Source organism: Chinchilla lanigera, unplaced genomic scaffold, assembly GCF_000276665.1.
Source record: "Chinchilla lanigera isolate Chin_1 unplaced genomic scaffold, ChiLan1.0 scaffold00137, whole genome shotgun sequence".
NCBI lineage: Eukaryota > Metazoa > Chordata > Mammalia > Rodentia > Chinchillidae > Chinchilla > Chinchilla lanigera.
The window spans coordinates 3,310,300-3,320,619 of NW_004955538.1; the positions used below are offsets into that span (position 1 = coordinate 3,310,300).

General features: G+C 58.2%; 1 protein-coding gene across 1 annotated transcript in view; it reads right to left on the reverse strand.

Annotated features, from left to right (window-relative positions):
- Nucleotides 1-4,795, reverse strand: part of Ahnak2 (AHNAK nucleoprotein 2) — a gene marked incomplete in the record, with an annotated part of 9,431 nt that extends 4,636 nt beyond the window's left edge. Inside the window, 7 exon segments of the mRNA XM_013507883.1 lie at nt 11-1,294; nt 1,398-1,576; nt 1,750-1,900; nt 2,484-2,585; nt 2,851-2,949; nt 3,042-3,097; nt 4,305-4,795. Of these exon segments, the coding sequence (XP_013363337.1) occupies nt 11-1,294; nt 1,398-1,576; nt 1,750-1,900; nt 2,484-2,585; nt 2,851-2,949; nt 3,042-3,097; nt 4,305-4,488 (2,055 nt within the window).
- Between the last annotated feature and the right edge of the window lie 5,525 nt (nt 4,796-10,320).

The following is a 10,320-nucleotide window of genomic DNA, read 5'->3' on the forward strand; positions in this document are numbered from 1 at the left end:
CTTTGGGCACCTTGATGCTGGGCATCTGCACCTTGGGCAGGTGGCCCTTCAGGCCGGGGCCGGTTCCGGCGGCGGGCAGCGCACCCTCCAGCAGCTTCATGGCCTGCTGGCCGGCCTCCCCCTCCTGCTCTGCCGTTGTGTCTATCCTGAGTGGTTCTTGTTCTTTTCGTGCCACTTGCTTTCCTCTTTCTGTCATCACCTCTTTAGTTGGTGACCACACAAATGCTGGCATTTTGAATCTGGACATTTTTGTCCTTAGGTCAGCACTCTCCTTTTCTGTATCCTCTCCGTGGGGGCCTTGTGTTTCCTGCCCTTTTCTCTCCCTGACCTCTGGTTTTTCTCCTGGTCCTGTGCCTCCTGTCTTAGGCTGAGCTTTTTCCACACGCTGTGTCTCTGCCTGTCCCTCAGCCTCGTGTCCAGCCAGGACTGTGCTTGTGGTTTCCCTGCTCTGCTTCTGCCCTCGCCCTTTCTTGTCTTCTATCTCTGGGCCTCTTTCTGTGGAAAAGGTAAATTTCGGTGTCTTTAACTCTAGTATCCGTACCTCGATTTCTTTCAGTGGTGTCTGGGTGCCGTCTGTGACTCCTGTGCCCCTCAGGGCTGTCGCCTGCATCCCAGTTGTCAGGCTTTGCGCTTCTTCCCATTCATCATCCTTGTTTGTCGCCCGGGTCGGTTGGGCTCTGGCTTCTCCCTGTGCTGTCGCCTGCTCTGTGGGCTTGTCCCACTTCTTCTTCCTTTGGTGTCCTGCCGTGGCCCCTTCCCCTTGTGCGGGGAAGCTGGACTCCATGGCCTGCTTCATGGTCAGTGCCTGCCTGGCTTCTTCTGCCTGTGCCCCATTCTGGCTCTTGTCCCCGGCCCCTGTGTCCTCTGTGCTCTCCTCCAGCACCCCGGTGGTGTCCAGTCCCCCAAGCCTCTCTCTCTCCTGGTGCCCTGCGGTGGATGTTTCAGGCCTGGAGCCCCTCCTGAACCTCAGACTCAGGAATCTCCTCTTCCTCCTCTGGCCATCTCTCCTTCCCTTCTGCTCCCCGTGCTCAGCGGGGAACTGAGCCTCCGTGTCTGTGCTGGTGGGGGACACTTCCCGGGCACCCCCACGCTCGTAGGCTTCAGAGGAGCTGTGTGAGCGCCGGGGCCCTGGCCGCTGCTTGCCCTTCACGCCTTGGAACTTGGGCCAGGAGAACCTGTCCCGGGACTTCCTGCCTCGGGCCTCCGTGGGCTCGGTGATGAGTCTCTCCCGGTCTCCGTCCTCCTCCAGGGTCTTCTTGGGTGTCTCCTCACACCCGTCTGCAACCTCTTTGTCCTGCAACACAGGGAGAGGAGGCTTGTTGGGGCCGTGGGCTGAGGGAGAGGCAGCTGGGTGGCTGTGGCAGCCTGGGCATGGCACCCTCTCTGCATAGCCTCACCTGCTTCTCCTCGGACCGGTGCTGGGCGCTGTGCAGAGCCCACTCTTCATGATCAGGGGCATGGAGCTTCCGTTTGATCTGGAACTGCACCTTGTATGGCTCTGAGTACTGCAGGATCTTGAGCGCATCCTCATATTTAATGCCATCAAAGAATATGGTGGCACTGAGTAGCTGGTCACCTGAAGGAAGAACGGCGAGCCCCTGCTCAGCACCCCTCTCAGGTAGGAGGTATCAGAGGCCCCTGGCTGGGAGCAGCTGGGTAGAGACTTGGGGCTTCCCTAGCTCTAGGTGCTCCTGTACCCTCCCACCCCACTGCCGAGGATAAAGACCCCAAGGCTGGGTGGATGGACACCTTCTCTCAAGCTGAAGAGCTTGGCTGCAGAGGAGTCCTTCAGCACTTGCTTGACAAAGATTCCCTGGTCTCCACCACCTGTGACGCTGTAGCCGCTGGCTCCCACCTCCACCTCCGTCTTGAGCGTCACCTCTGTTGCCTCCTGCACAGGCTGGGGCAGAAGCACACCAGAGCCACAGTGAGCACGGGCCAGTCCCCTGGGCATGCTTGCTGGGGTGGTGTTCACAGAGGACCGGGACCACACCATCTGCCTGTCACACTGGGCAGAATGAGGCGGAATTGGGGATTCCGGCCAGATGGTTCAGGCTGGAGGGAGCCAGCTGCAGGCAACTGCAGCGGGGAGCTGCTTCCTCTTGTCCCCGCCCACCTGCTGGAACACAGGAGCAGTGTGTCCACGGCCACCAGCACAGCCAACACCTCCTTCATCACAGGGCCCCCAGTGCCTGAGCCAAAGAGGGACAAAAGCCCGAGGGAAACACAGGCCCTCAGTGCAGCCTGGCCTGAAGGCAGTGAGCCCTAGCTGGGACCCTCAGAGCCTGCCACCTTCCTGCCCCACAGCCTGGGCACTGGTGGCCCTGGCGTCCCAGTGCACAGCAGGACAGCTGGGGTCTGTGCCCCGAGCCCCCAGGAAGGGTCTGCCCTCTCTGTCACTGTCCCCGGGTGGAGGGCAGCTCCCTGAAATCCCACACCTCCTCCTCAGCCTTCTCCCCACCCCGTGCCCCCTGCACACCCACCTGTGGGCGACTCATGTTGGAGAAGGTCCGAGCGTCACCTGAGTCCCGCTTCCACCAGGATCTCCGTCTCCCTGAGGACCCCCGCCTGCTGGGGGCGTCGTCCTGCAGCCACAGGGGTTGGACGTCACCCTCCCCCAGCCCATGGCACGGAGTTACCACCCTGAGCAGCACAGGAAGCACCTGCCCACGTCCCCTGCTGAAGTGGCTGGAGGGTGCCCACAGGTGTGCACACAGTGCCAGGCCAGGACCCCACCCCACATCCCCCAGAACCAGGCTAGCTGAGCAGAGGGATGAATGCCCAGGACACTGAGCAGCAGAGGGGATGGCTGGAAGGCCACAGCTTTGGGGCACTCACTGCAGAGCTCACCTGGACTCCAAAGCCGTCACCCTCTGTTGCACATTCATAGACAGGAGAAGACCCCTGTGGCCGGGGTCGGATGATCTCCCCTGCAGGCCCCTCGGTCACCTGGTAGGAGGAGAGAAAGAGTCACCTTCGGCCCCTAAGGCTCTGCCAGGTCCCCAGAGCAGGTGGGCAGGTGTCTGAGGAGAGTCACTTACAGAGGTGTCCTCAGTCTCCACATCTGGCTCCTCTGGCTGCAGCTGGCGGCCAGACACTGTGGGGAGAGAGGTGCTAGTCAGTGGAGATGCAGGTGGAGGCATCGGGGACTGAGGCGGTACAGATGTGCAGGCAGGGCACGCTGGGCTGGCACAGGGGCAGGGGAGGCTGGGTCAGCGTGGCGGCTGGGGTTGGGGCTAGGAGCTCAGACAGGAGCAGACCGTGCAGATTATGCCCTAGGAGTTACTGAACCAACAAACAAACAGCCACACCCAAGGGTGAAACAAGAGCATAGTTGCTGCAGTATATTACCTTAGCCACCAGCATTCAAGGACAAATTCCAAGATACACAGAGAAACCAGAAGGTCTGAGCCACACTGAGGGGCAAGGGGCCAACAGACTTGTGCCTGGAGACCCACAGGTGTCGACATAACAGACCTCAGAGCAACCACCACGGTCTGTTAGAAAAGTATGTCTAAAAAGTTAATGGAAAGGAAGATGATAATGGCTAACAAAGACAGAATCTCATACAGAAATAGAACTTGTGGGGCTGGGGATTTAGTTCAGCGGCACAGCGCCTGCCTGGCAAGCACAAGGTCATGAGTTCAATTCCTGGTACTGGAAAAAAAAAAATCAAAACCCACAAAAAAAAAAAAAAAAAAAAAAAAAAAAAAAAAAAAAAGAAATAGAACCTGGTTGGACATGGTGGTGCCAGCATATAATCTCAGCTCTCTGGAAGGCTGAGGCAGGAAGATGGCAATTTCAATCCCAGCCTGAGCAATTTAATAACTTAGTGAGATTCTATCTCAAAATGAAAAATAAAAAAGGGCTGAAGATGTAGCTTGGTATGAAGGCCTTGAGTTCAGTGCCCAGCACCACAGGAAGAAGAAAGCAGGTAGCAGGAGGAGGAGGGGAGGGAAGGGAAAGGAGGAAGGGGAGACGAGCTCATTACATCAAGTGAAAATTCTGGAGCTGACATTTAATAGAAGGGCCCACCTGCAGGCTTGGGATGCCAGAAGAAAGAACCAAAACCTTGTAGATTAATTCTAATCATCCAGTTCAAGAACAGAGGGGCAAGGATGGGAGGAACACGAGCAGTCTCACAGCTCTCTGGGGAGACTGGAACATTAGTTAGAGAAGGAGGCCGAAAAATAGTTGAGAAGCAACAGCTGAGGAAAGTCAAGGAACCAGGCCCACACTGAGGCCCACGCCCACAACACAGTCACTGCCTACCCAAGGCTCGGAGGCATGAGAACACCACACACCTGCTTCTCCTGTGCCCACGGAAGCCGAGAGGGGCAGGACACCGTCCACGCTCTGAAAGGAAAGGTGTCCACCAAGAACGTGACATCCAGCAAACTGTCCTTCAAAACAGGAGCCATTCCCAGAGGGACATGGCAGAGCAGAGCGCTGCCCATGGGAAACTTGTGTCCCCAGGAGAAGTAGCATGCAGGCGTCCTGCACAGGTGGGAGGATGCAAAGCGCATCCACAACCAGAGACGCTTCGGGAGGTCAGGAGTGTCCTTGTACAAACTAGGACAGTGACCTGCCACTGGGATGAGACCACTGCCCCCTACAGGCCTGATTCCCACAAGGCTGATGTGCTCACTCTGGCTTCTGCAGGACATAAGATGGCAAGAAGTGACCACTGGCAAACTTCCGCTAAAGAGAGACCAGGTGGTCCCAATCCCTGCCGCAGAGGCCACTGTGTCCCAGGCCTCGTGGACAGAGGAGCTGTGAGGCTGGGGCACAGCTGTCCACATGAACCCTTCTAAGGCAGGGCTTCCAGGCCCGTGTCACTGTGACAGCGACATGTGTAGACATGACACATGCGTGACAAGAACAGGCAAGGGAGTGGTTGGAGAGATCAGGAGATAATGTGGAATCCAAGGCTGTGTTTCACCAGAACTGGGCTGTGTCACCCCGGGGCCAGGGCTGGGGTGAGCACAGGCCTCCCAGGGTGGGGACCCCAGGACGAGGGGAGGGTCCAGGCCCACGGTGGTGGTTGATAAACCCAGTCAAGTTACCGTAAGCAACTGAATTGCGGGGTATGCTTTAGGGTGAGCAAGGTGATACCTCTGTGAAGCTGTACGGTGTATGAAACAGGCACACTGTGCAAGTTAACAGATGGAGAACAAAACAAGGTGAAGGACAGAGCGAGAGTAACAGGAGTCACGGATCAGTTCTACAGGATGCTTACAGCACATGTGACACTGGAAGGCACACTGAAGGTGCATAACATCACCCATAAAACAACCACCTAAAAACAGGGAGCTGTGTACCCAGTCAGTCTATAGTAGAACTGACATGGAATATTAAAATATATGTTATAAACACATATACACCATGGATAGATATCATATATGTAATTAAGTATTTTTACGTGTTAATATGTTAATCCAAAAAGCCACAGTTAAAGATTAAAGATTTGAAGTCAGGCATGCTGGCACAAACCTGTAATCTCAGCATTCTGGAGGCTGAGGCTGGAGGGTTCAAGCCCTTCTTGGACTACATAGTGAGTTCAAGCCCAACCTGAACTTCACAGCAAGACCTTGTCTCAAAAACCAAAATAAATTTATTAATTAAAGATTTGAACAGACATTTTACAAAACAAGATGTACAACTGGCCAATAAGCACAAGAAAAGGTGACCAACATGATTTGTCCCTGGGGAAATGCAGGTTAAAACCAGCTGAGCTGTGGCCCCAGGCGCATAGGCCGTGGGAAGTCATGCTCTCTGTGCCCACTGGAGGCTCTCAGGGAAACCTGAGAAACCCACACCTCAGCCCCAGAAAATACAGGCTCACAGTGAGCCAGGGTTACAGTCTAGCTCCCAGAGGACAAGCAGAAATGACAGGGCTGAGAGCGTAGCCGGGCGGTAGAACACTGACTTGCCTGCATGTTTGAGGCCAGGAGTTTCATTCCCAGCGTCTCTCTCTCTCTCGCTCTCTCTCTCTCTCTCTCTCTCTCTCTCACACACACACACACACACACACACACCAGTAGGAAAAGCTCAGGGAGTTCACAAAGGAAGGCACGGGTGGGCATCCAAAGCCTATGATTGTGGCTCTCAGAGCACTACCCAGCAGAGCCACATGAGGACCCAATGTGTTCCCCTAGGAGCACCCCAAGGAGCACCCCCTGAGGGTGCTGGGAGTGTAGGGCAGCAGGACACCTTTGGGAGAAGGGTCAGTTTCTCAGCCAGGCTGCTGGCTGCCAAGGCTGTCACAATTTACACCCTTTCTCGACAAACACTTTAAAATTCTACCTAAAGTCAAAGCAGAGAAATGATAAACTTCATGCCAAGAGATATGGAGACTAAGACTAATCGAGAAACAACACTGCACAGGGAGCCGTGAGCATGTAATGGGCCCTGGTAACACCGGTCCACATGGAGCAAGGGTGCTGACCTGGCCCAGCGACCCCCTGCTGACTTTGGCTCTACAGGTTTGTAAAGTGATGTCTTATGACTCAAAGTGCCTTCACTGTGCCAGGCACTGTGTTTATTTCTCAGGAGACAGGAAATTAGTAATTATAGGGGCCTTAACCCAGCCCACTGCCTGGTTTTGTGAATAAAATTTTATTGGAACACAGAAAAAACAAAACCTCCCCATAAACAGGACTCCAGGCCCCAGGCCTGTAAGTGGCACTAAATGTTCAAAGAAACAAACGGTGCCAGCCTGACACCAACTCCACACACAGGGCTGGCTCCAGGGACAACTTCCCTCCTGACAGGGGTGCAGGTCTCCCCCAAGCCACCCAGCAGGGGACCTCAAGGCTTCAAGGGCCTGGTGCCTGGTCAGCACTACAGGATGGAGCCCCTGCAGCTGTAGATTATAGAGTGAACACCCTTATCCTACAGGGTGCCTCCAGCCCTGGGACCATGTGCTTCCTATCCCATAGTGGGTGCTGTGGCCTTAGAGACCGTCCGCTGAGGAGACAGGGAGCCAGTCCACAGGGCATAGGTCTGGCTGCAGCTCGGCCAGTGTGCCCTGGGCTGCCAAGCAAGCCCACGGAGCTGGGTGTTACCCAGACAGGGGTGCCCCAGCCACTCCTAGCCTCCCCATCCTCCTCCAAGGCAGCTCTAGCCAGGCCCAGCTCTGGGAGGAGGGATAGTATCCTAGGGTTGGCTAGGCTGGGCGTGGGAGGAGGCCTGGAGCCATCAATGCCCATCCTACCTCCTACCTACCATTTGTGGCCCCTAGAACCCCTCAATAAACCACAACTTTAGTTTCCACACCTGCAAAACCCACCCTAGGCAAGAAGTCAGCGCCCAGCACCTTGGTCTCCCCCAAGTCCCAGCTCCCAACCAAGTGAGAGGGGAAGCCCTTCCTCTCCCACAGGGCCACCCCCACACAGAATCCATCTCACTCGATACTCAGCACCAGCCTGCCCCCATCACCCTGCACCCCAAACATTTGCAGTCCCTGCCCCTGCCCACACCCAACCTGGGGATCCCTGCCCCACTGGACCTGTTATGACTCCATGGGGGTACCGGCCTATGGAGGGCATGGAATGGGGGTCCAGGTGGGGTTCTGGGGCCAGTTCCCCTTGCCAGAAGCTAGGGCAGCACAAGCAAGCCTGTGCCCTCTGGGCCTTGGCTTCCCTGTTGTGCCCAGAGCCCCCCTTTCCATCCCCAAGGTGGGGCCTGGCGGGTAACACAAGAGAATGCCAAGACCAGGGAAGGGGAGCCACTTCCCGAGGTAAGGAAGGTACCCCAGGGCCTGCAGAGCCCCACCCTGCCCAGGGCCACTTCTGTGAGCGACTTTACAGTGACTTCCCACCCCCTGGAAAGGCTGCTCCCCCAGTCCAGGCTGAGTCACAGCAGAGGAGGGGCTAGTCACACAGACCAGAGGAGGGTCTGCGAAGGGGCAGGGACCTGCTGGGCAGGGGGTACAGACCCAAGGGCAGTGAATAAGCCAGGCCCCCCCTCCATCAGGCAGGGCTCCACCTGGCCCCATGAAACCGTATACCAAATCTGCTCCAGGGGAGCCCCATGAACAAAGGTGTGCTGGGTGGGAGGCCGTGGGCACACCCCGCACTGAAAACCAGGAGCAGGAGGGCCTGGCCATGGCTTAGCAAGGTCCACCCCACACCAATGCACTGGGCCCAGGGAGTGGCACAGCCAGCCCATGGCCACACAGCTGGGGCGTGGCCAGGCCCCTCTGTACTTCAGGGCTGGCATAAGCCTGGCCCAGGGACACACAAACAGGAAAGGGGACATCCGGCCCGTCCAACCCCCCAACAGGAGCACAGGGCCTCCCGCCAGGCTCTCTGTCCACAGATTAGCACCAGCACTGGGGTGGTGACGCTGGCTATTGACAAAGACCACATGAAAGTGACACACCTGAGCTAGCCCCAACCAGTCTCACACTGGCACCTGGTACCTCCCAGACACCTGTCCGTCCACAGGGCCTCAGACACCACCACTAAGCTCCCACCCCTGCACCCTCAGAGGGACCCATGGCCCCCTTTGCTCCTGGGCCAGGTGGGAGTGGGCTGTACCCAGGAGCTGGGCTATTCTAAGGTAGATCCTGAACACCCTGGCAAGAAGTGGGAGGGCAGGTGTGGAGGAGGCACCCTGCCTGCCCAGCTGACCTACACACTTGGTGTCTGGGGGCATTGCAGTAGGGCCAGGAGAAGGGTTTAAGCAAAACCCAAGTCTGCATCCAAACCTGGCACTGTCTGGCTTGGCCTCCAGCATGGTGGCAGGTTTGCATGTCACCAGGGCAGCAGGGTGGCCTGAGCATGCACGCGCAGGGCTTGCGTGGACACAGGTGCCAGTCAGGCCAGCTCTGAGTACCAGAGACAGGCCCGAAGGTGGCCTGGCAGCAGGAGACCGAGGCAGCAGTCTCTGGGGTATGGGGCCTGGCACCCAGCCACACAGGGCCTTGACTTACACTTGGGCCATGCCCAGCCTAGAGCTTCATTGGGAGGGTTCTAGGCTCTGCTGACCGTCACGGGGCCAGTAGACCTCGTGGAGCACACTCAGGCAGCTAAGGGCCAGCCCATCCTCTCCGATAGTCCCGCAGATAACTGTGGGGGAGGGGACAGAGCAGCCCAGCAGCCTGAGCGGGCCCAGGACACTTCTCCCACCCACAGTCATCCTCCACTGCACCTACAGGCTATTCCTGCCACCCTGTCTTGAAACAACCTTCTGTAGCTCCCTGGCACCATCCATCTAAAGCTGCTCCTACCTGGGCCCCAGCACACTGAGTTTGGGCATCTTGCCACTGCTTCTGCACACTGCCTGGTCCCCAGCCCCCTGGACACTGGCCCACATAGCACTCAGACCTTGGCACATAGTAGGTGCACAATAAATGCTAGTGCCAGGAGTGGAGGAGGAGGGAAGGGAGGGAGCTGGTCACAGCTCCTGGCAAGGGGTGAGCCCCTCCCGCCCTGTACCAGGACCCGAGTCCTTAGACTAGAGGGGCAGCCAGCAGGCCTAGGCCATCTCCTGGAGAAATGGAAGCAGGAGGCAAGTGTGCTTAGGCCACTGACTGTAAGAAATTCAGCAGTCCACAGGAACAGTCCACCCCTCCCATGGGGGCCAGTCAGCCCCGGCCTCTCTGTGGGCAGTGTGACCCACGAGGGGGCAGCCACCGTCCAGGGCCATCGTCCCATCTGTCACTCCCAGGAAAGCAAGCCAGCCCATGCCTAAGCACCCTCTGTGACCCCACCCAACCACAGACCCTGGACCCACTCAGCCCAGCCTGGATCTGCAGCTCCCACTGATGAGAGGGCCCTGAGGAGCCCCTGGCATCACTGCCCCCCACAGCCCAGGCTCCCTCCAAACCACCTGCCAGGGCCAGTGCCACGCCTCGCTCGCCTGGGGCCGGCTGCCCTGGGAGGCAGGAGGGGCCGCCTCAGGGCCTCTAGGGTCCAGGCAGCCCCTGGCAACGCCCTCCCAGCCTGCTGGTCCTGGTACAAGTTAGCTGGAGCTCCCCTCCAACACCAGCCCACCAGCCCTTCGCTGCTGCCACCCAACCCCACTGACCTGCTGAGTGGCGTGGGGCAGGTGCCGGGCTGAAGGGGGCAGGGAGCTGCCTGGCGCACACGGCTGGGCCCCCAGAGCACAGCTCCGCCTACCGCCCCCTCCTGCCCCTCCCCCACCATCCCTCCCGCCCCTTCGGGCAGGCTGAGCCCTGCCCAGACCCCAGCTCCTGCAGGGGGAGTGGGCGGGGCATTTCCCTCATAGGCCCAGTGGGCCAGCCCCCCAGTGCCCAGCCTCTGTGAGCCGGGAGTGGACCCCACCCAGGCCCGCCCCCCAGCCCAGGCAGCT